We start from the raw sequence: 26809 nt of genomic DNA, 5'->3' as shown, positions 1-26809 counted from the left end.
AGAATAGAAGTTTTCGAAATGTGGTGCTACAGAAGAATGCTGAAGATTAGATGGGTAGATCACATAACTAATGTGGAGGTATTGAATAGAATTGGGGAGAACAGGAGTTTGTGGCACAACTTGACTAGAAGAAGGGATTGGTTGGTAGGACATGTTCTGAGACATCAAGGGATCACCAATGTAGTACTGGAGGGCAGTGTGGAGGGTAAAAATTGTAGAGGGAGACCAAGAGATGAATACACTAAGCACATTCAGAAGGATGTAGGCTGCAGTAGGTACTGGGAGATGAAGAGGCTTGCACAGGATAGAGCTGCATCAAACCAGTCTCAGGACTGAAAACAACAACAACAACAACAAGAGATGCAAAATATTTCTATTGCACTGCCCTTTCACTTGAGATGATGATGTTTTGCTAGAGCTCAGCCATTAATAGGCAAGAAACAGAAATGAAAAGAATTTTTAGTATGTATTCTGAGAGACAAAAAATGTTTTGGAGGAGTGTGGTTCCCCCTCCCCCACTGCCCCCTCCCCCCCACACTCACACATACAGACACACACACAAAAGCTACCTGTGTAGCAGATGCAAAGTGGCATTGTGTGAATTACCATGGTTTAAAATTTATCATACAAAGACCAAAACTGCATCTTAAAACAAAGCCAAAGGAGCTTACTGTAGATAAAACAAGCAGCATACTTGTTTATTAAAATTTTTGTTTAATATATAGATTTCTTTTGCAAGCAACACAGGTTGTGTTAATGCAATAACAGAAACTGTTGAAGACTGGTAGTAGTTTAAAATATTAAAAACAGCAAGGCCTTTTGGTACAGTTCCATGCACTATGGTTCATGTTGGAAAGTGTTAAATGGTTCATTTAAACAAACATCTAATGACTGTAGAATTACCACCACTCCTGGAAATACAGCGAAGTCCGTTCTGTCCTCTACTAATTTTCTGTTTACAGTTGGAGTAGTATGATCTGTGTACGAATTTAGTACAAGCCAGAATGACATTGCTGTAAAAGTTTAATCAACTCTAATACGAAGTCCTCTGTGAACCAGCCACTTGATCTAATGCATACAATAGCACTTTTTGGAAATGCCTTGGACTTCGGTAATGTCTTGCATTAAAAAACAGTGGTAGCAGTTTATGGACATCAGCTGCACAAGCAAGTATGACAGCATGTGCTACTTTTCACCAACTGTGGACAATATCTTGACATCGTTGTTCCCTTTTGCTTCTGCCATGTAATTTGAGGGCATTTCAAAATACATCAGAGTTGGTTCACATTACCCATTTGACCAAAAACATAATGATTTTTCGTGTGCCATCTGATTATGAAACACTGGAATTCGATGAGTTTTTCCCCGTAGTTTTCTGGCAGTTTCTGTGCAATTGAAGTGCGTCTGTGAAGAGAAAATTCCCAACATTTCATGAAATGGGCAATCCAGTCGCGGCTTCATTTGAAATTAATAACTTTTTGCTGTCATACAAATTCATGTGCTTTAACTTTAACAATTAACAAGAACTTCTGTCACAGCTCCCAAACAAAATCATTCAGCACAACTTCTAATGTATAATAGAGACCATGTTTTGGCCCATGAATGTTTTTATGTTGCTCGAACAAGCTAAGAGTTGTTCTTTTGACCATCACCACCATTTTACATTACTCTCATCGATTCCATGTCGCTGTCCTGCAGTACAATTTTCAACTTCGCAGTATAGTCAACATGCTTCAGCATAGTGGACTAAACCTTGGCATTTTACAAAAGTAATAAAGTAGACTGAAACAAAGGGGGAAATCCAAATGTGCTATCTACAAAAATTGCAGTGAGCGCTGCTGTCATTGGCCTAGATGTCAGTGGAAGAAGCGCAAATGATGTTGGGAAAGGGTGATTGGTACATCGAGCAAGTTTCACCCATTGCATGCAGTGCGGATAACATAAGATTCATATTGATCATCTGCCAAGGTAGAAATCTCTCACGGAAGTAACAATGTCTCATAAGAGCTTGTTTATAAGGGTGTTCATGTTCAAATGTGGAACTTACTTGTACTCATGAATATGAAATTAAGTTAAGGCAATAAAACACTTATTATTGTTGCATCAGCTTATGAATGTAGCTGTTTAAATGTAAAACTGTACTTACCGTGCTTGCCAACATCTCAAAGTTCCTTAAAAACGTTCATTTTGATGGCATGTAAAGAAATTTATTTTTATTGGTATGAATATTCAAAAAACTACTAAATTCAAAGACGAACAATATTAAGTTTGAATTTCCCCCATGATAAAAAATTCGTAACATTCAATATTTGAAACATTAATACAACAGCATCTGTGCCTAAATAACAACTAGTGGTAGCTTGTAATGGCATTTTTCAGAACTTCTTTGCCCTTGGATCTAAGCCACAGGCGCATTTTTTGGACCATGAGAATCAGAAGAAAAAGTTGTCTTGCATTTGGATAAATACAGTATTAATGTGGAAGATCATTCATGACAGAGCAATCTTTCTTGAAGCAAGAAAACAATGTTCTGCCATGATTTCGTAGATAGCACACTCACCGCCGCCGCCACAGCCACCACTGCCACCACATGGCACTGATGTTTCCAGCAACCACTGCTGCTTTCACTCCTCTGTTAAACTGAAAGTGAACAATATTTCACAAATATAAGACATCCTTCCACTTCAGATTGTATTTTAATTGCTTAAACAACATTTAAAAGATTCAAGTATGCAAATTCCGATGTGTTACTGCAAGGCAAATACTATAACTTCAAGTAAAAAAAATTATAATTGATAAATATGCTCTTGGCAATGTACTTGCCAGTGTGTCAAACATAAACATTTCACACTCAATTTTGCTTTAGGTATCACTTAATCGTGATTGTAGGTTATGCGCTTCAAAGGTTGTATGCTGTGTGAACTATAGCTGCACTATTGTGTTACTGCACTGTGTTCACACAGTTTATCAAAAGTACTGCACTCGGGAAATAAAATTAAAATAATGAAAAAATTTTTACTTGTCAATGTGAGAGCAGAAGCGTGCACAAGGTGGGCCACTTCCCAATTATCTGAGTGCTGCTGGTGACCAATGGTTAATGGCTGCTGCATAGGAAGGAAATTGTTAAACATAAATTGTTCTGATCTTAACGCAGCAATGAGCTGTTTCAAGGAAATGTTTGTGAAAGTTTTTTCCATTACATGAAGGAAATTATCTTTGAAGTTCCATCTGACTGATACGTCCAGTAGACAAATGATATGTTGTTTAAAAAATTAAATAGAGAATTGAACTCAGACTCTCAGCTTTGCATTTATGGTGCACAATGTTTAGTGCTAGACCACAAGCAGATACAGCATTGCAACAGCTTGAGTGTAAGACAACACTTCCTCCTGAAAGTTTTGTATCCTACAAAGCTGCCAGATTGTGGAGCTGGTCAGACTTACAATCCCGAAGGGGAGCATATTTTGTCTCTGTGATTTCCAGTTTTTGTGTTCAAGAATATACCTTGTGATTTTTTAAATTATATAATGCATCAAGCTGAATAAAGTTTATTTTTAAGCTAACAATACCTTACAATGCAGCATTAAACTGCTGTTTACAACATGAACAGAAATGAAAAAAAAAAAAAAAGCTGATGATTCTAAAATCCAGGAAAGAGTAAATTGATGTACAAACTTGATTGCCACTCAGGAAAGTTAGCATTGAATTTTGTTAGACCTCTTCAAAGGAGTTGTGGATGAAGTAGACCTACAACCCTCTGTCCCTTATTTAGGCAGCACTCTTCCATCTCTGGCCACTTAAAAGTTGATTTTGGTTTCAGTGAATTTGACAAATGATGCTTCATTGTGTTGCTCATTTTTTTTACATCTAGCACCATACCTGTGAACCAGATGGGAGAGACCTTCTTAGATGAAGTAGCATGACATTCAATAAGTTAAACACAGTCCAGTAATTTTCTTTCAAGATTTTATCTCCAGATAGTTATACATCCCTTTGACTGGTAAACCACATCTCTTCGCATAATTGCTTTCTTCAACGATGTCTTGTTCAAGCATATACTCTGAATCTGAAAAACTCATTCCGTTCAATGATATCTGGTATTCATCTTCTGGATCTTCACCTCTGACATCAGGCACGAATTTTCAGAGGTGTTATATTTGTTCCACTGGATTTCATATGTCACTGCAGCACTGTCTTGGGAATTTTGTATTTTTCTGCTGATTTTTCATAAACACAACCTCGCGAAACAGCTTTGAAGGCCTGCTGAATGTTCAACTTAGTGCTTAAGTTGTAGGTTGGGTTCGTGTGTTGTAGGCATTTTGTTGCATACTAACCTGTAATGGATATTTGAAATTAAGTTTAGTTTTATATCAACCAATTTAAGATGACTAATAAATCAGGTCAGACCTTCAATCGTCCAATTTTGCCCCTACTAACAGAAATTCACTTAAAACACTTTTTTCAATTTATCAAAATAAATCATTACGATATAATGAATGAAACATTGCAGAAATTACTATCCTACATTACTCTTTTAAAAAAGAGAAAAGTAAGGAAATAAAATTAATACCTTTTATTGCTATAGAAGTTTCCTTATCAACCCATAGAAAATAAAAATGGTGGGAAATGACTACAGCTTGAGTACTAACTGAGTCAAATCAGCCACTAAGTACGTCTGTGTCAAAAAATCTATACTGTCTCATGTATTATCTTTCATTGTTACAGGTTAAATTATGGAATACAAGTACGGGATTTTGTTTTGTAACGTTTACTGAACACACTGCTGGCATCTCTGCTGTCCAGTTCAGTCCTAACAGAAAATTTGTGGTTTCTGCATCTCTGGATGGAACAGTTCGTGCATTTGATATGGCCAGGTGTGTTAAATGTTGTATACACTCTAGAATTCATATCAAACAAAGTGTGTATCGTTGTAGTTAAGTACTAAAATGTAAGATTTATGTGTAAGTTGAAAGACAGGCCCAAAGCTTAAATTTGGCACAGTATTACGTGTTATGGAATCCTGATATGATAAATACTTCTTGGTATTTGCTAGATTAACTTTAAAAATATAGCACAGTATTAGTGAACTTGTGACGTTCACCTGCTTTATTTCTTCATTGATAGTCCTCGGTGTCGACATACTGGCTGAAAGATAGGGGGTGGAAGTTCAACACTGACTACGGTAAATGATGTAGCCAACAGTTGCATTTCACAGTTCTTTACTTTCGCTGTTCACAACCCCCTCCTCCCTCCCCCCAATATTACACAGATACATGGCCAGTTCACTATTAGTAAATGATAAACCTCATTTATAGCTTGCAGGCAAATTCAGCATACTGCTACAGTAGTTTGCTGTTGAACATCTGTGAGCAATAAATACCTAACAACATAGTTCACAGTTTTTGCAGAATAATAAGGTATGTGTGACCATATTTCTCAATTAAATTGAACAGACACTGTCATTGTTGGCCTATTTGTGTTACACTAATTCCACTGTTTAGTTAATGCATTACTGTTACTCGAAATTGATACAGACTTCCCATCTGAAAATCGGCCGTGGACTGAATGCCTCGGGACCAGAAATTGGTCCCTTATATATCCTCGCAATAATAGACACTGAAACTATACATTGTTTGATGTTTAAGGCACAGTAATTACAATTAAAACATAACTCATTCAATTAACTGAATACATCAAAAAATTCTTTTTTAACAGTTTCTTCTACCACAAAGATTACTCCGAATTATTTATTTAAATAATGAAATTAACAGATACGGTTATGCAAACAATGCTTTTGACAAATCTGGTAATTATTTTGGAATTAATTAAGGGCTGATTTTGCTAATGTGTTTTTGAATAGAGCCAAATAAATACTAGTAGTTCTTCTTCCAAATGTTTTCACCCTGTATCAAAGGCATTAAACAGGAATGGTCAAAATAAATTACATAATTAATGACCTACACAAAACTAAGCACAAAATTAGATCTTATGCTATATTTCTTAAGACTGAGGGCCAACCTTTCTCTTTTATGAAAATGCAAATTATACTCATGTATGTTAATGGTAATTAGGCAAAAATGAATTTAAGGAGGCAGGTGGCAAAACAAGAGAGGAAGTAAAAAGATCCCAGCTTGCTTTGTCACAGACTAATTAAGTTAGGATATGAAATTTGACATTGTCAAACTAAAGCACGTGACCTCTTGAAGTACACTATTATATCCTCAAATCTTTTGATTGCATCTGGCAGGTGTATTATGGTTAACAGGTTTCAACTCTAATGAGCAATTATCGGATCTAAAAATCTAGAAAATACAAAAATATAAACAGGTACAAAACTATAAGTAACTGCAATCCAAAGAGAAAAATGAAATATACCTAATATTTTATTACAGGAGTAGCAAATCAAGATGTGTTCAGTCATTGTGGTCATATAAAATCAACAGCCTTGCCTGCTTGTTGTGCATTGTACCATTGGCAATTTATTTTTAAGTTACTACAACAATGTTTGATCACATATTGGTATGTTACTTCCATAAGAAGATACAAAGTATTATTTTGTTTTTCTCTTTAGCATGGAACTTTTAACACTTTTATAACCTTACATTTAATAATAATTTGCAAGTTTTACATTTGCTAGATGTTTTACTTCTGATGATGACCAATAGTCAAAACCAGTAAAGTTTAATATTTTAAACAATGGGAAATCCAGGATGGATTGCCTGAGCGGTGTGGCCTCAGTTGCCTGAGACTGTGGTCATGTGTATGTGAGTTGCATTTGCATCTAATTTTGACGAAAGCCTTACTAGCTGAAAGCTACATTTGTGACAGTCTTTTTATTGTGCCTATCGCAACATGTCATGCTGAGTAGCAACTTTCCTTTTCATAATAATGTGTTTCTTTTGTTATGTGTATATGGTGGCTTGTGATGCTACTTTACAAATAAGATTGTTTGTGCTCTTGCTCATTAAGGGGGACAGGACGTCAAACGGGCCGATCTGGAGCAGGAGAGACAAGACAGGACATTTTCATTTCCACTCTCTATACTTTTACAATTAAATTCATAAAACTTCGTAAGCATGACCAGGAAGGATTCAGGAGTCACACTCATAGCTGTGGAAGTTCAAAAACATAACAAAATAATTTTTTTTCACATGCGAAATTACATCATCTTTTCACTTACTATTGGCTGCATTTGTTGGTATAGGTACACTTTTCTTCAGAAGTAAGAGACATTCTTCAATGAATTTGGCACAGCATACTAACCATACTTGCAAGTGTATGAAACTCTAGAATTTTCTAAATCTATTAAAAACTGTGGTAAAAATGGAGATAATTAACTATAAAATTTGAGTTTTATATAAACACGAAGTTTAAAATGTTACAGCTCATTCATTTTTTTATAAATTAAATAAATTCTAGAGTTTCATACACCTGTAAGTATGATTTGTATGCTGCGCAAAATTCATCGAAGAATCTCTATTACTTACGAAGAAAAGTGTACCTATATCAACAAATGCAGCCAGTAGTAAGTGAAAAAAATGATGAAATTTTGCATGTAAAAAGATTTATTTTGTTACTGTTTTCGATCTCCCACTGCTATTAGTGTGTATCCTGAATCCTTCCTGATCATGCTGACAAAGTTTTATGAATTAATTTGTAAAACTACAGACAGTGGAAATCAAAATGTCCTGTGGTGCCTCTTCTGCTCCAAGTCGGCCCCTTTGACATCCTACCCCCCTTAAGTATGTTATATTGAACTGTGTTGCAGTGCTCATGTATAGCTCACTGAAAATGTCGTTAAAGTTATGCTTATATTGCAGGTACCGCAACTTTAGGACATTTACATCTCCTAGGCCAGTTCAGTTTTCATGTTTGGCAATTGATTCTAGTGCGGAATTTGTTGCAGCTGGAGGACAAGATGTTTTTGAAATCTTTTTATGGTCATTAAAAATTGGAAGACTTGTAGAGGTAATATATGGTAGATCCTAAATTTTAAAGAAATAGAAGTTGAAGAAAATAGGTTATTGTGAGATTACATTTGTTCAGTTATACCTTGATATTAGTTGAGGTAACATGGTCACTCTTTTTTTGTGAAGATACACACTAGGGTTTAGTGTTTGGTTTTTGTTGTCTAGTTTTTATGTAACTTTTATATTCAGAGTATTTGAAAATACAGTGTCCTCTTGATTATTCATATGCAGATTATCTGGTTTGCAAATTATTTGTGTATTATTTAAAGAAAAGTACAATATTTGTCACTAGCAAACAGCATCACACAATAGGAAGTACCATTTACATGGTTTAAACGGTTGCTGGATGACAGCAGCGTACTGTCCCCATTGTTATCAGCCAGCCTGTACCTTGTAAATTGGAAACGAACTCAGTTTTCTGATGTTAATGGTGTGTAAATGTCAACAAAGCAAGTTAAAATAAATTTGTAAAAGAGATGGTGGAGAAACAAAAGAAAAGTATTCACATTAAAATAAAAATAAAAATTAGAATGAATTGAAATGTTTCAGAGAAGGGGAAAACTGCTGCAGTGAATGCTGATTACAGTATTGGAATGCAGACTACTGAACATTAAAAAAAATAAGTAGAAAATACAGTTTTTTTTTTTTTTTTTTTTTTTTTTTTTTTTTTTTTTTTTTTGTCAGGAAATACGATTCTAGTTCTGGACTGTCTGCACAAAATGAGGAAATCTTCATTTGATGAATTAGATGCTGCTCTTTTGCGATGGTTTAGCCAGAAACGAACATATGATATCATTGTTTCAGGCGTGATATGTGCCCAAAAATGGTCCCCTCACCCCCTCCCTGCCCAGTGAAGCTGTAGGGGCCTCTGATTACTGCTGGTAAGAGATCCAGAAATTTGTGGAAGAAAAGAATTTCACACCAGGCCAAATTTATAATACAGACGAAAGTGGCCTGTATTGGAATTGTCTACCTTTGCATTTAAGACCAACGTTAATGCTTCTGTGAACCACAAAGTGATTGGGGAAAAAAAAAAAAAAAAGAGCATTCAAAGATTTTGCAGCTAAGGATCAACATGTGCATTATCACAACCGAAAAGGAGCATGGAGGAATAGCGAAATTTTCAATACCTGGTTACGCAAATATTTTGTACAAGTTTGACGATTTCTAGAAGAGAAAGGATTGCTACAGGAGGCTGTTCTGTTGCTTGATAACATCCCTTCACATCGTGATGAGAGGATTCTTGTATCTGATGATCATCTCATCGTAACTAAGCTTTTACATCTTAACGTGAGTGCCATTATACAGCCCATGGACAAAGGCATAATTGCATCAGAGAAAAGGCACTATTGGCCTGGTCTACTGAGAATGCTAGTTGGTTAGGATGATTTGGAGGCTTTCAAGAAGTTGACAATTCCAGGTACCGTACTTGGGATATCTGCTGCCTGGCAGTTACGTCCCATACACTAGTCCAGTCATGTAGGAAAATTCTTCCAGATATAAAAGAAAGTGATTTTTAAGGTTTCAGTGCTAACGAAATAACAACTTCACAAATAGTGAATTGGGCCACAGGTTTTATGGTTTTGAAGATGTTTAAGACGAAAATTTTGAATGAGTGGCTGAAGATTGACGCATGTGAACCCCACTTCCAGTACGAGTGACATTGAAATTATGACCGCTGCTTTGCAGCAAAACAGAGGACAGTGGATGTGAAACTAGGGATGAAGACAGTGACCTTATAAGTCACTGCACCCCACTGCAATCTGTTGATAATTTTCAAGATTATATGGACCAGAAGAGTTTCAGTACAATGACATGACTGCTGCAAGAAAAATTCAAAATGCTGTGCGAAAAAATGTCATCACCTCCCTGAAGGATATCATCACACACTATTTTAAGAAATAAACAGGCCTGCAGTACCTATGTACAGAACATGAATAAATTTTTGAACAAAGAATACATGTTTCAAAATATCTCAATTATTCATTTTTTCCATTATTCATGCACCATCTCCCCCACATTACCCTAAATAACCAGAAATATGCTGTATCACAATTTTTATATGCCACAATTAGCTTGTATTAATAAGAAGTTGTTGTTCATAGGTATTAAGTGGGCATGAAGGACCAGTTTCAAGCATTGCATTCAACCCCAGCCCTGCTAGCACTGCAATGGCATCTGTGTCGTGGGACAAAACACTTAAGTTATGGAATGCTGTAGAATCAGGCGGTATGCATGAAACTGTGCAGCTGTCTGCAGATGGTTAGTATGTTGTAGTGTTTGGTAAATTTGAAATGAATTCTCTCTCTCTCTCTCTCTCTCTCTCTCTCTCTCTGTGTGTGTGTGTGTGTGTGTGTGTGTGTGTGTGTGTGTGTGTGTGTGTGTGTGTGTGTGTGGCATGAAAAGACACAGATAAGAAAAAAGTCTGATTCATAATTTTCCACTATATAACAGAATATGTTCTTATCTGATTCACTGGAAAGAAAATTGGACAGTGTATGATGTCAGTGCATTTGTATATTCAAATATACACTGTAAAGTCAAAATTATACTTAAAGAAACTTCTACTCACTGGTCCTGTCAGTGCTACATGTTGTAACATATTGTTACAATTATGCTTTGTAAAGACAGCAGGTACATGCTGATAGCTTCTGGTGCAAATATCAAGTATTGTACAACACACAGTATCTGCACTAGTTCATTTGTTTTCAAATTACTTTATTGAATTAATGCTGTGAACAGATGTTATGCTTATTACAATTGCTTAAAATCTGTATCTATGTGAAGTGTGTTGCAATTAAATGTCCAAAAGTGTAAAACCACAGTCGTTATGCGTGTGTTCAGCATCCCCTGTCTACTGAGTAACAACCATTTGAGAGTTACGTTCACACACACACACACACACACACACACACACACACACACACACAAACTCATTTGTGGATTTGTGTGCTATTTTACCTGCTCTGTTTTTGCCTGTCTATTCTATATGCATCTATATTGCTCCAACATAGTTTCTAATGTCATTTACCTGCCTTTCATTAGCCCTACATTTAAATCCCTTGGAATCCACTGAAAAAATTCCTTGTTACATCAATCATCCATTCACCTGGCTACATGTCTACCCACCTCAGTTTCATTTTCATTAGAGATATAATTTCAATACTGACCCTACGACTTATCTTAGAAGCTAGATTAAGGAAAGGCAAACCTACGTTTCTAGCATTTGTAGACTTAGAGAAAGCTTTTGACAATGTTGACTGGAATACTCTCTTTCAAATTCTGAAGGTGGCAGGGGTAAAATACAGGGAGCGAAAAGCTATTTACAATTTGTACAGAAAGCAGATGGCAGTTATAAGAGTCGAGGGACATGAAAGGGAAGCAACGGTTGGGAAGGGAGTGAGACAGGGTTGTAGCCTCTCCCCAATATTATTCAGTGTCTATATTGAGCAAGCAGTAAAGGAAACAAAAGAAAAATTCGGAGTAGGTATAAAAATCCATGGAGAAGAATTAGAAACTTTGAGGTTCGCCGATGACATTGTAATTCTGTCAGACAGAGCAAAGGACTTGGAAGAGCAGTTGAACAGAAGTGATAGTGTCTTGAAAGGAAAATCTAAAATGAACATCAACAAAAGCAAAATGAGGATAATGGAATGTAGTCGAAATAAGTCAAGTGATGCTGAGGGAATTAAATTAGGAAATGAGACATTTAAAGTAGTAAAGGAGTTTTGCTATTTGGGGAGCAAAATAACTGATGATGGTCGAAGTAGAGAGGATATAAAATGTAGACTGGAAATGGCAAGGAAAGCATTTCTGAAGAAGAGAAATTTATTAACATAGAGTATAGATTTAAGTGTCAGGAAGTCGTTTCTGAAAGTGTTTGTATGGAGTGTAGCCATGTATGGAAGTGAAACATGGACGATAAATATTTTGGACAAGAAGAGAATAGAATCTTTCGAAATGTGGTGCTACAGAAGAATGCTGATGATTAGATGGGTAGATCACATAACTAATGAGGAAGTATTGAATAGGATTGGGGGAGAAGAGAAGTTTGTGGCACAACTTGACAAGAAGAAGGGATTGGTTGGTAGGACATGTTCTGAGGCATCAAGGGATCACCAGTTTAGTATTGGAGGGTAAAAGTCGTAGTGGGAGACCAAGAGATGAATACACTAAGCAGATTCAGAAGGATGTAGGTTGCAGTAGGTACTGGGAGATGAAGAAACTTGAACAGGATAGAGTAGCATGGAGAGCTGCATCAAACCAGTCTCTGGACTGAAGACAACAACAACAACAACAACAACAACAACAACAACATAATTTCAGCTCCAGTCTCTTCCAGAAATAGAACAATGTTGATACAAAGTATAGCAGTGAAACTATCAGGAACTAAATAAGATCAAACTGCAAGAGCTTGAGGAAACACACAGAGGCTCTCCCCTTCACTTAGTGTAGTTGACCTGTTATTGCTACTTTAAATTCTCTCTGAGTTAGGTATACTGCAAATAGAAAGTCATAAGGTAATCTACAGTTTTTTGTCAAAACATTTACAGCAATTATTTTGTAATAATGATATTAATGACTATATGATTAGAAGGATACTGGTGCTCAGTGAATGAGATGGTACTATGTTACTTTGCGTGGCGTTAGTGGTGGTACACTCAATCTAGAACTGACTACCTAAGTAAAGCTATCATGTTAATATCACTTCTTGCACTCTAATCTATCTCTACATATTACCTGCTCTGTAAGTTAGCATCCACTATGCACTGATGTGCGAATAGGCATTTTCCTCAAGACCAAGTAGGGAATGGAACCAAAGACTCTGAACACTTGAAGGGAAACACCTGCCAGCTTGCTCAGTGTAACGTACGAACCACATGTCTTATTAACACCAAGCAGGCACATATGCTGCTCTAGTTGGTGACTTACTAAACTTGTCAGGTAAAGGGAAAAGTATTTGGCAACTGAATAAAGCTGTAGCTCAAGTTTACGGGTAATTTGAATCAGGTTGTGAATTGAACATAAACTACAGAGTGCCATGACATATTCCTTTCCAAATTTGTTCAATTTTTCTTGTTTTGCAAGTCGAGAGCGCAATGCAATGTTGAATGACAATTATATTCACCACCAACACTGATTATTTCTCATGCATTGTCATTTAATGAATATTTTGATATTGTTAATTTAATGTGTCTGCTGTTCTAAGTAATTAAAGGCAAGCTTCTGTCTAAGAGAGCAAAGTTTGGCTTCAGCCTTGTACTATGTATCGCTTCCAGAAATTGACTTAAAGTGTCGCTACCATCAGACTTACTAGGAGTTAGATGCATTTGATCATAACAAGGCATTCCGGAGCTCGTACAGGCTGACAAATTAAAAGATCTGCGCATTACCTCTATAATGACACAAACGTTTGTGTTAATTTCTGCAAATTTGCTAACAAAACTTCTATTACATCTTTACTATGTAAAATTGGTAGAAAATAAATTTAAATTTGTCCTGTATAGCTGCGAAATAATATACTGGGTGAATCACCTAAAACTTGCACCGCAAATATTGTTAGCCAGTCAACAGATTGTAATAATACTTAGAAAGTTTACTTTATGTGCAAATGCACAACTTTTCTAGCTGGAACAATGCCTGTTCGCATTAACAAATTAAAAGAAGGGTAAATTAGAATGTCAGTGGTGTTTATTTGCAGGATTCAGGTGCGAGTCATATACGAAATATCATATTTTGATAACTTCCCACACGGACTCTTGCAGAATATCTGTGGTAGCACACACCAAAAAACAAGTGCACACGCGAGTTATGTGGTTTCTGACCAGTAACGAGACAATTTACTATCACAGGTTGTGTTCAAAAAGACCACCGGCAGTGGCAATACACACTTCCAGTCTGGTGTGGAATGACAGGTGCAGACATGCTAGGATTTCAGCAGAGATGTCTAAGCAAGGTTCAGTAATAGGTCATTGATATCATCGGGTGTAGTTGGCAAGTTGTAGGCAGCGTGTTTCAGCTTTCGCATAAAAAAGTCCACAGGTGTCAAATCCAGAGATCTAGCCAGCCAAGGTACAGGTCCTCTGCGTCCATCCCAGTGATATTGAAACAATTCATGAAGACCTGCTGTATTATTTTGTCCACTATGGGCTGGTTGACAGCCATCATGTTGATATCACAGGTTCTTCCTAGTCTGCAGGGGAATGTCTTTTTGAATCCATGTATTGAGAGGTTGCAATACTTCTGTGCGTTCAGTGTTCCATCGATGAAACACAGGCCTATAAGCTGATAGTTCACTATCTCACACACACACACACACACACACACACACACACACACATACACACACCTTTACACTCTGTGGATGTCGACGTTCCACCTGATGAAGCCAGTGGGCTTGTCAACAGACCAGTAGTGCACGTTTCGGCAGGTTCCCTGGTCATGATTGGTAAATGTGTCTTCATTACTAAATAAGATACACGATACATCTGGGGCATCTATTACTGCCTATGTACGGAAGTTAACATGATTCTTCAAATAGTCTCCATGCAGCTCTTGATGGAGAGATGTGATAGGCCTGGAACCTGCATTTATGGAGAATGCATAAGACACTAGCCTGACTCAACCAGTTCCTCGCGTAATTGCACAGGAGCTAATTTGCAGATCAGCTGCAACAGCAAGAACATTAATTGCCTCCTTTTCTCTTATCACGTGTTTCCTTCTGTTATGCTGTCTAGGTGTTAACAACCACGTTCCTGTAACTGGTTGAAGAGTTTGATAAATAATTGCCAAGGTGTTCTTTCTACACCCTCCATATACAATGTGCATGTTGCCTTTTCTGAATTGGTAAATCCCATCCTCCTCTCACAACGTGCTACTTGGATGTCACACACCAACTAGCAAGTCACAGTGCACTCAAGACACACAGAAGCACACTGTAAGTAAACATAACATCATCATACTGAGCAACTACATAGAGTGAAAGGCGCAAATAGCTGTTGGTGTGGAAAATTTTCAAAGTATTGTATCGCATAAACGACTCTCTCTTAATCCTGCGCCAAACACCACTGACATTCTGATTTACCCTACTTTTAGTTTGTAAATGTCAATAGTCATTATTCCACTTAAAAAGGTTATGTTTGCACAAAACAATACACTTTCTAAGTATTGTTACAGGGTCAATCCATACCAAGTGGTCCAAGAAAAAAATAATTGGTTGCTTGACCATCTCAGAAAAACTTTATATTTGCTGGGTGAATTCCCCAATGTTTAGTACTCACAAAAATATTTTAAAAAATTTATTGTTTATTATTTTGAAATGGCTGGCATATTTGTTCCAGGCCGCATGCTTTTTTTCGTATTTGCAAGCATCTACATTTTTTACAGTTATTTAGTACTGGATTGTCCTGAGCCTTTCAGATAAAATGCATTTAGTTCAACACACTCTGGGCTACAAATTAACATCTTTACCACTTAGCTGAATGTATTTTAATATATTTTTAATAGTTCAAAGTTATCAGCCACAAATTAAAAAACTCAATTTTTAAACAGTAGTTTTCCAAAGGAAGATCAATTTCTCAGCTTTGATATTTTTTTCTGCTATTACACTGTATAGTGTAGTTACTTTTTATAGAGTATGAATGGTGAGCAGCTCACACTTACAAAAATACAGTATTTTAAAAATTGATTTTTTTTTTTTATTTTTCCGTTTTGCGGCCTGCAATATCTTTGTTGGGGGACAAGATAAAAATCTGAAAAATTTTACTGTTAATAGACTTTTATGATATCAAATTTCAGTATTAATTTAAACTTTGAGATTCAATTGGGAGTTACGGAAAAAAAATTACAAACACGAGTCAAAAATTCGTTTTTTAACATTTGCGATATTTAGGCTTATGGAATATATCAGTTACAGTATATAATTTAATCGTATCTATGATTACTTACTTTTTTATTGAAAATAAGCCTACTAATTACATTATATTGTTCTCTTATTTGTTTTTAGTACATCGCTCATTGAACATTTGAGAAATTTATTCACTCAGTTTGGGTGTTAGATTATAAGTTGGCAGGATAAGTTCACAGTTGTAAATTCCATGGGCGACAGCTTCCTTAGTACATTTTTAAGTGGCATACAAACTTGATCCTTCTCGATTTGTTGGAGGGTGACAAAATACAACATGTACATCTTGGTTTTGACAGTAAATATTATCAACTTCACCAATCCACCACTGTTCATTGTAAACACAAGCCACTATGTCTTTATTTTGAAGAACCAGTGAAGTGCCTTTAATCTTTTGAAAAGTGTTGTACCTTTCCTTCAAGACACTGCCATAAACTTCTTGTATTTCCTCACATTGTACAAAATATAGGTAATTCCTTTGATATCAATATAATGGAAGGAAACATTCCACGTGGGAAAAATTATATATAAAAACAAAGATGAGGTGACTTACCGAACAAAAGCGCTGGCAGGTCGATAGACACACAAACAAACACAAACATACACACAAAATTCAAGCTTTCGCAACAAACTGTTGCCTCATCAGGAAAGAGGGAAGGAGAGGGGAAGACGAAAGGAAGTGGGTTTTAAGGGAGAGGGTAAGGAGTCATTCCAATCCCGGGAGCGGAAAGACTTACCTTAAGGGGAAAAAAGGACAGGTATACACTCGCACACACGCACATATCCATCCACACATACAGACACAAGCCTTGTGTCTGTATGTGTGGATGGATATGTGCGTATGTGCGTGTGTGCGAGTGTATACCTGATACCTGTCCTTTTTTCCCCCTAAGGTAAGTCTTTCCGCTCCCGGGATTGGAATGACTCCTTACCCTCTCCCTTAAAACCCACTTCCTTTCGTCTTCCCCTCTCCTTCCCTCTTTCCTGATGAGGCAACAGTTTGTTGCGAAAGCTTGAATTTTGTGTGTATGTTTGTGTTTGTTTGTGTGTCTATCGACCTGCCAGCGCTTTTGTTCGGTAAGTCACCTCATCTTTGTTTTTATATATAATTCCTTTGATATGTTTTTTACAGAATTCAAACATTTCTTGAGGCGTTATGATGATGATCATCGGTCTGCTACAGACTTGCATTTGTGACAGCTTGCTTTGTTGTACCCCCGCCACCTTTACAAGCATTCTTCCCATGACATGAAGTGAAAAGTGCCATTCTACATTAAACCCAAAACTTTTTTTAAAAAAATTGGAGAGTTGGTGCTGTTTAATGTAGTTTGTTAATTTTAGTTGAAAAATGTGCACTGCGCTGTAGTGTTGTGTTCAAGGTAGTCACTTATGACACAAAAGCTGTGGCTCATTAGTTTATCTTCATCTTTATAATAGAATACAAATGACTGAACTGTGGCCTGTTTGTTTACACAGTGGTGCCCTTGTACTTCATCTTGAACAACAAATGAATAATTTTCTGAAAAGTCAGCAAGAACTGAGCATTCATCAGCTGGCAAGGTTTGCTTTTTGTCTTCAAAAATTTACTTTGAGCTTTTGCAATAAAATGATGCATTTTCAGATTTTCAAGGTTAGCCACCAACACTTCTCGTGATTTTATGACTGTCACCATTTCAGTTCTGTCTTGTGACACCCATTGTTTATATTTTATATTGTCAGGCATCAAATCGTCTTCTTCGGATTCTCCAAACATATCAAGTAAGGCTTGTTTGCCTGGACAATCTTCACATTTTCCATTGATCATACAATTGTAACTGTCAATATTGCATACCATAACTTCCAAAAGGTCTTTATAGTCAACTCTAAGATTGGCCTCATCTATCACCAACTTTACATTCTTATGATACAAACACAAACATTATGGGTGCCAGATGCCCCTGCAACAATACACCATCTTGGCCTCAACTCGCAAAACTTTGATCTTCCAATTTTAATGTCAAGTTTTTTTTTTTTTTTTTTAAATTCAGTGAATAGTTCATTTAAATTACACAATATTAACCTTTTTGTCTTTGAATCCTGGAACCTTTTCTTTCACAGAAACACAGTCTTTTTTACCAGACATCAAACGGCTGTTATTGTCATCGTCATAATACTTAATAACTTTATTGATTGTGTTTTCATCTACCAAATTAGATGCACTTTTCTTTTGTAATGCTGGTAAAATTCCCTGTTCTTTCACTAATTGCCTTGTTAACTTAACAAGACATTCTGACAAATAAAATTCATCACTAACTTTCGCTCGACTCCAAGAATTTGGCAGTAAACTGATAATTTATCCTCTTTGTTTGAAGTACTGCATTTAGTTTTTCTATCAAATCATCATATTCAGTTGGTGAAGTTTTAGAACTTTCATGTGTTTTAGTACAATTGTATTTTGAAACAAAACTTCCAAATTATTTTTGACTGTAGCTGCCACTTTCTCAGTTTTTGTATTCAAGGCACTTGGTTTTTTATCTTGACTTAGTTTTCTAATTTTACTGGCAGGTGATATACCCAGGATTTCACAAGCTGTATCTACTTTTTTAATGGTTGCTGATGGGTCACAAAATTCTGTATCTGAGGTTTCACTATCCTTCCTCTTGTGAATTACAAATATCTTAGAATAACATGTTGGACACAGTGTTTTTCCTGGTATGAGATTGACAAAAGGGCTTTTATTTTTAGAATAGTGATCAAATGTTATTTCTCGCAGACCTTTTCTTATAGGTTTCTTATGTTTCTCAAAAGAGTCCATGCAAGACTGACCAAAAAGGTGTTCTGTTGGTGTTATTAATAATGAAGCATGTCATAAAATTTTGTATGGAGTGTATCCTAAAGACATGTTGCTTTGAATTCGAGCCTGTATAACAGTTGCCCATTGAATGCAAATGTCGCATGAAGGTTAAATGGTCACAGCTCACCATTTACGTTGATTATGAAAACTTACTGCTTGAACAATCTTTCTTGAAACCAAAAAATCTGTTCTGATGTCAGATGCCCAAAAGCACTCATCCCATGTAAGATACAAACATTTCAAGCGGTCTCCACTGCTCCCAACCCTCTGTTGATCTCAAAGCGAACAATGTTGCAAATGTTAGACTTGTTTGCACTTGGAACCTTATTTTCTAGTGCTTAGACAATGGTAATAAGTTTTAAAGTACACAAAATCCAATATGTAACTGCAAGAAAAATACTAGCACTTAAAATAAGAAATTGGCAGTTGATAAATATACTCATAGCAACCTGTGCATGTTGTGATGTTGCACGATGGTCACTCAGTTTGTAGACATTATTTCACAAGGAAAATAAAACAATAATAATAAACAAATTTATGCTTGCCAGTGCATGAACAGAAACATGCCCATGGCGCACTGTGCCAAGTTCACCTGGTGGAGAGCACCTGACTTCAAACTACTGGTGACGTGTTGTTAGTGGCTGGTAGCCAGTGGCCTTTGTAATGTGAGGAAACGAGATAGCATAAACTGTTCTGATCTTGACATAGTCACGAGCCATTTTGTGGAATTATTCGTGGATGTTTTTGATTTTATTGGCAGGTTAGAAAGTGAAGTGTATTAAATTTAAGGTTCCATCAGATGGATACCACCATATTGTCAGTTGAAAAATGAATGAGGAAACAGAGTGTAACTCATACCTTTGTATCTACATTGCACACTGTTTACCAATCAACCACTAGTAGATACAGCATACAGCACTGTAACAGCTCCAGTCAAATGCAACATTTCCTCCAGAACGTCTGCCAGATCGTGCAGATGACCAAACTTGGGAATTCTGAGTAGTGGCCAGTTTTATTGGTACCTTAAGTGAACGATTTCAGATGAAGTCTCTGTAGCGGCCAGCCAGTGGACAGGTTTTGTGTCTTAAGGCTGTACCTAAGTGGAAATTAGTTTTCATAAAATGCAGCAGAAGTAAATACAAATGCAATATAGTTATCACATGTACTGTTAAATGTCATATGTTTTCCCTGTGAGTAATTGTTAATACAGTTTAAAATTAAATACTGAAAAATTAGAACTAAAGCAGAACGTTTGATCCCTGTGAATTTAAATGTTGTTACACAGCTGTCAATAATAGTTTGTTATATAAGTTTAAATGAATCCTAATGTTATACAAATGTAGTTTTTCTTAATTATTCCTATCACTGTTTTATAATGAAGTAGTGCTTTCAGTTTTTTGCAATAAGCAGTCTGGAAATATGTTGCTATTTGTTCATAGGATGTCCTAGGTGTGTTTACAGTTTTTAGTTGGCCTTTCAGAAGAGTGTTTCAGTTTAATTTCTAAAAGATCACCTGTGTTTCAGGTTTATGTGTAGCATACGCTCCCTCTGGCCAAGAGGTGGCTGTAGCAACACTTGATGGTCAAGTTTCATTCTTTAACATTCGCACATCACAGCAAATGGGCAGCATTGAAGGCCGTAATGACCTGGGCAGTGGTCGATCTGAAACTGATCTCATTACAGCGAAAAAAAATCTTCAGGGAAAGTAAGTGTTCATCAAATTTATTGCAAAAATTGTCGTATTACAGCAGTGTGAATTTCTTACATTGTTGTTTGTTGTTGTGGTCTTCAGTCCTGAGACTGGTTTGATGCAGCTCTCCATGCTACTCTATCCTGTGCAAGCTTCTTCATCTCCCAGTACCTACTGCAACCTACATCCTTCTGAATCTGCTTAGTGTATTCATCTCTTGGTCTCCCTCTACGATTTTTACCCTCCACGCTGCCCTCCAATACTAAACTGGTGATCCCTTGATGCCTCAGAACATGTCCTACCAACCGATCCCTTCTTCTAGTCAAGTTGTGCCACAATCTTCTCTTCTCCCCAATGGCGCGTAATGGGGCCCCTTAGGGAAATGGCAGCAAGAGAGGGGAAGAAAACCAATGTGCACTCCGTGTGCATACCGGGGGGAGTCATTCCAGATGTGGAAAGGGTCCTTCCGGATGCCATGAAGGGTACAGGGTGCACCCATCTGCAGGTGGTCGCTCATGTCGGCACCAATGATGTGTGTCGCTATGGATCGGAGGAAATCCTCTCTGGCTTCCGGCGGCTATCTGATTTGGTGAAGACTGCCAGTCTCGCTAGCGGGATGAAAGCAGAGCTCACCATCTGCAGCATCGTCGACAGGACTGACTGCGGACCTTTGGTACAGAGCCGAGTGGAGGGTCTGAATCAGAGGCTGAGACGGTTCTGCGACCGTGTGGGCTGCAGATTCCTCGACTTGCGCCATAGGGTGGTGGGGTTTCGGGTTCCGCTGGATAGGTCAGGAGTCCACTACACGCAACAAGCGGCTACACGGGTAGCAGGGGTTGTGTGGCGTGGGCTGGGCGGTTTTTTAGGTTAGAAGGCCTTGGGCAAGTACAGAAAGGGCAACAGCCTCAACGGGTGCGGGGCAAAGTCAGGACATGCGGGGACCAAGCAGCAATCGGTATTGTAATTGTCAACTGTCGAAGTTGCGTTGGTAAAGTACCGGAACTTCAAGCGCCGATAGAAAGCACCGAAGCTGAAATCGTTATAGGTACAGAAAGCTGGCTTAAGCCAGAGATAAATTCTGCCGAAATTTTTACAAAGGTACAGACGGTGTTTAGAAAGGATAGATTGCATGCAACCGGTGGTGGAGTGTTCATCGCTGTTAGTAGTAGTTTATCCTGTAGTGAAGTAGAAGTGGATAGTTCCTGTGAATTATTATGGGTGGAGGTTACACTAAACAACCGAACTAGGTTAATAATTGGCTCCTTTTACCGACCTCCCGACTCAGCAGCATTAGTGGCAGAACAACTGAGAGAAAATTTGGAATACATTTCACATAAATTTTCTCAGCATGTTATAGTCTTAGGTGGAGATTTCAATTTACCAGATATAGACTGGGACACTCAGATGTTTAGGACGGGTGGTAGGGACAGAGCATCGAGTGACATTATACTGAGTGCACTATCCGAAAATTACCTCGAGCAATTAAACAGAGAACCGACTCGTGGAGATAACATATTGGACCTACTGATAACAAACAGACCCGAACTTTTCGAATCTGTATGTACAGAACAGGGAATCGGTGATCATAAGGCCGTTGCAGCATCCCTGAATATGGAAGTTAATAGGAATATAAAAAAAGGGAGGAAGGTTTATCTGTTTAGCAAGAGTAATAGAAGGCAGATTTCAGACTACCTAACAGATCAAAACGAAAATTTCTGTTCCGACACTGACAATGTTGAGTGTTTATGGAAAAAGTTCAAGGCAATCGTAAAATGCGTTATAGACAGGTACGTGCCGAGTAAAACTGTGAGGGACGGGAAAAACCCACCGTGGTACAACAACAAAGTTAGGAAACTACTGCGAAAGCAAAGAGAGCTCCACTCCAAGTTTAAACGCAGCCAAAACCTCTCAGACAAACAGAAGCTAAACGATGTCAAAGTTAGCGTAAGGAGGGCTATGCGTGAAGCGTTCATTGAATTCGAAAGTAAAATTCTATGTACCGACTTGACAGAAAATCCTAGGAAGTTCTGGTCTTACGTTAAATCAGTAAGTGGCTCGAAACAGCATATCCAGACACTACGGGATGATGATGGCACTGAAACAGAGGATGACACGCGTAAAGCTGAAATACTAAACACCTTTTTCCAAAGCTGTTTCACAGAGGAAGACCGCACTGCAGTTCCTTCTCTAAATCCTCGCACAAACGAAAAAATGGCTGACATCGAAATAAGTGTCCAAGGAATAGAAAAGCAACTGGAATCACTCAATAGAGGAAAGTCCACTGGACCTGACGGGATACCAATTCGATTCTACACAGAGTACGCGAAAGAACTTGCCCCCCTTCTAACAGCCGTGTACCGCAAGTCTCTAGAGGAACGGAGGGTTCCAAATGATTGGAAAAGAGCACAGATAGTCCCAGTCTTCAAGAAGGGTCGTCGAGCAGATGCGCAAAACTATAGACCTATATCTCTGACGTCGATCTGTTGTAGAATTTTAGAACATGTTTTTTGCTCGCGTATCATGTCATTTCTGGAAACCCAGAATCTACTATGTAGGAATCAACACGGATTCCGGAAACAGCGATCGTGTGAGACCCAACTCGCCTTATTTGTTCATGAGACCCAGAAAATATTAGATACAGGCTCCCAGGTAGATGCTATTTTTCTTGACTTCCGGAAGGCGTTCGATGCAGTTCCGCACTGTCGCCTGATAAGCAAAGTAAGAGCCTACGGAATATCAGACCAGCTGTGTGGCTGGATTGAGGAGTTTTTGGCAAACAGAACACAGCATGTTGTTATCAATGGAGAGACGTCTACAGACGTTAAAGTAACCTCTGGCGTGCCACAGGGGAGTGTTATGGGACCATTGCTTTTCACAATATATATAAATGACTTAGCAGATAGTGTCGGAAGTTCCATGCGGCTTTTCGCGGATGATGCTGTAGTATACAGAGAAGTTGCTGCATTAGAAAATTGTAGCGAAATACAGGAAGATCTGCAGCGGATAGGCACTTGGTGCAGGGAGTGGCAACTGACCCTTAACATAGACAAATGTAATGTATTGCGAATACATAGAAAGAAGGATCCTTTATTGTATGATTATATGATAGCGGAACAAACACTGGTAGCAGTTACTTCTGTAAAATATCTGGGAGTATGCGTACGGAACGATTTGAAGTGGAATGATCATATAAAACTAATTGTTGGTAAGGCGGGTACCAGGTTGAGATTCATTGGGAGAGTGCTTAGAAAATGTAGTCCATCAACAAAGGAGGTGGCTTACAAAACACTCGTTCGACCTATACTTGAGTATTGCTCATCAGTGTGGGATCCGTACCAGGTCGGGTTGACGGAGGAGATAGAGAAGATACAAAGAAGAGCGGCGCGTTTCGTCACTGGGTTATTTGGTAACCGTGATAGCGTTACGGAGATGTTTAATAAACTCAAGTGGCAGACTCTGCAAGAGAGGCGCTCTGCATCGCGGTGTAGCTTGCTCGCCAGGTTTCGAGAGGGTGCGTTTCTGGATGAGGTATCGAATATATTGCTTCCCCCTACTTATACTTCCCGAGGAGATCACGAATGTAAAATTAGAGAGATTAGAGCGCGCACGGAGGCTTTCAGACAGTCGTTCTTCCCGCGAACCATACGCGACTGGAACAGGAAAGGGAGGTAATGACAGTGGCACGTAAAGTGCCCTCCGCCACACACCGTTGGGTGGCTTGCGGAGTATCAATGTAGATGTAGATGTAGATCCTATTCAGTACTTCCTCATTAGTTATGTGATCTACCCATCTAATCTTCAGCATTCTTCTGTAGCACCACATTTCGAAAGCTTCTATTCTCTTCTTGTCCAAACTATTTATCATCCATGTCTCACTTCCATACATGGCAACACTCCATACAAATACTTTCAGAAACGACTTCCTGACACTTAAATCTATACTCGGTGTTAACAAATTTCTCTTCTTCAGAAACGCTTTCCTTGCCATTGCCAGTCCACATTTTATATCCTCTCTACTTCGACCATCATCAGTTATTTTGCTCCCCAAATAGCAAAACTCCTTTACTACTTTAAGTGTCTCATTTCCTAATCTAATTCCCTCAGCATCAACCGACTTAATTTGACTACATTCCATTATCCTCGTTTTGCTTTTGTTGATGTTCATCTTATATCCTGTATTCAAGACGCTATCCATTCCATTCAACTGCTCTTCCAAGTACTTTGCTGTCTCTGACAGAATTACAATGTCATCGGCAAACCTCAGAGTTTTTATTTCTTCTCCATGGATTTTAATACCTACTCCGAATTTTTCTTTTGTTTCCTTTACTGCTTGCTCAATATACAGATTGAATAATATCGGGGAGAGGCTACAACCCTGTCTTACCCCCTTCCCAACAACTGCTTCCCTTTCATGCCCCTCGACTCTTATAACTGCCATCTGGTTTCTGTACAAATTGTAAATAGCCTTTCGCTCCCTGTATTTTACCCCTGCCACCTTTAGAATTTGAAAGAGAGTATTCCAGTCAACATTGTCAAAAGCTTTCTCTAAGTCTACAAATGCTAGAAACGTAGGTTTGCCTTTCCTTAATCTTTCTTCTAAGATAAGTCGTAAGGTAAGTATTGCCTCACGTGTTCCAGTATTTCTACGGAATCCAAACTGATCTTCCCCGAGGTTGGCTTCTACATGTTTTTCCATTTGTCTGTAAAGAATTCATGTTAGTATTTTTCAGCTGTGACTTATTAAACTGATAGTTCGGTAATTTTCATATCTGTCAACACCTGCTTTATTTGGGATTGGAATTATTATATTCTTCTTGAAGTCTGAGGGTATTTCGCCTGTCTCATACATCTTGCTCACCCGATGGTAGAGTTTTGTCAGGACTGGCTCTCCCAAGGCTGTCAGTGGTTGTAATGGAATGTTATCTACTCCCGGGGCCTTGTTTCGACTCAGGTCTTTCAGTACTCTGTCCACCTCTTCACGCAGTATCATATCTCCCATTTCATCTTCATCAACATCCTCTTCCATTTCCATAATATTGTCGCCCTTGTATAGACCCTCTATATACTCCTTCCACCTTTCTGCTTTCCCTTCTTTGCTTAGAACTGGGTTTCCATCTGAGCTCTTGATATTCATACAAGTAGTTCTCTTTTCTCCAAAGGTCTCTTTAATTTTCCTGTAGGCAGTATCTATCTTACCCCTAGTGAGATAAGTCTCTACATCCTTACATATGCCCACTAGCCATCCCTGCTTAGCCATTTTGCACTTCCTGTCGATCTCATTTTTGAGACGTTTGTATTCCTTTTTGCCTGCTTTGTTTACTGCATTTTTATATTTTCTCCTTTCATCAATTAAATTCAATATTTCTTCTGTTACCCAAGGATTTCTATTAGCCCTCGTCTTTTTACCTACTTGATCCTCTGCTGCCTTCACTATTTCATCCCTCAAAGCTACCCATTCTTCTTCTATTGTATTTCTTTCCCCCATTCCTGTCAATTGTTCCCTTATGCTCTCCCTGAAACACTGTACAACCTCTGGTTCTAACACTTTATCCAGGTCCCATCTCCTTAAGTTCCCACCTTTTTGCGGTTTCTTCAGTTTTAATCTACAGGTCATAACCAATAGATGGTGGTCAGAGTTTCCACATTTCCACACATTTCTTAGATATTTTAGCTCAATTTGAGACTTAAGAAGGAAAACCTCTATTTTTTCTGTTAGTTTCTTTAGAAAAACGATGTTCTTTTTTGAGACATTACCTGTATTCTTCCTTGCCTCATTTGTCACACAGATCATCTCACTCAGTGTTGACTGATACCTGTATCATCTCTCTAGATTCTTTGGATATGAACAAGCTGTGGAAAATGAAATTGTTATGTTTTTCTTACAGAGCTTTCAATAGCCTTTGCTACACTGCTGATGGAAAATGTATATTAGCAGGAGGACAGTCAAAAAATGTGTGCATATATAGTGTCAATGAATCGATGCTTATAAAGAAATTTGAAATCACACAGAACCGCTCACTTGATGCTGTGGATGTGAGTATAAATTACGACTGTCAATTGTACTAATTCTTTCCAGAGTGTTTAATACTTTCTCAACTGTAAAAATTCCACTTCATATAGTGCAACACTATGTGAAGTGGAACACACACACGCACACGCACACGCACACACACACACACACACACACACACACACACACACACACACACACACACACAGAGAGAGAGAGAGAGAGAGAGAGAGAGAGAGAGAGAGAGAGAGAGAGAGAGAGAAAGGGGGGGGGGGGGGAGCATGGTAGAAGGGAGCACATAAAAACCTGATGCGTGAAAGATTTACAGAGATAATCTTCAAAGTGAACAAATAGCAAATTCTGTGTTCTCCAACAGGTTCATTAGCATCTTGCCAGTTGCCTT

General features: G+C 38.0%; 1 protein-coding gene across 2 annotated transcripts in view; it reads left to right on the top strand.

Moving 5' to 3' along the window:
• LOC126412810 (periodic tryptophan protein 2 homolog) overlaps nucleotides 1-26809 on the top strand; it is a 117721-nt gene that overhangs the window by 55591 nt on the left and 35321 nt on the right. For both annotated transcript variants that reach the window (XM_050082593.1, XM_050082594.1), the window contains 5 exons: nucleotides 4726-4874; nucleotides 7821-7968; nucleotides 10076-10232; nucleotides 20231-20411; nucleotides 26282-26429. In XM_050082593.1, coding sequence (XP_049938550.1) covers nucleotides 4726-4874; nucleotides 7821-7968; nucleotides 10076-10232; nucleotides 20231-20411; nucleotides 26282-26429 — 783 coding nt within the window. The remainder of the gene's footprint in view (nucleotides 1-4725; nucleotides 4875-7820; nucleotides 7969-10075; nucleotides 10233-20230; nucleotides 20412-26281; nucleotides 26430-26809) is intronic.

Source organism: Schistocerca serialis, chromosome 7 (assembly GCF_023864345.2).
Source record: "Schistocerca serialis cubense isolate TAMUIC-IGC-003099 chromosome 7, iqSchSeri2.2, whole genome shotgun sequence".
In the NCBI taxonomy this organism is placed as follows: Eukaryota; Metazoa; Arthropoda; class Insecta; order Orthoptera; family Acrididae; genus Schistocerca; species Schistocerca serialis.
The sequence above is the reverse complement of the archived record's forward strand: the minus strand, read 5'-3'. Positions and strand labels throughout refer to the sequence as shown.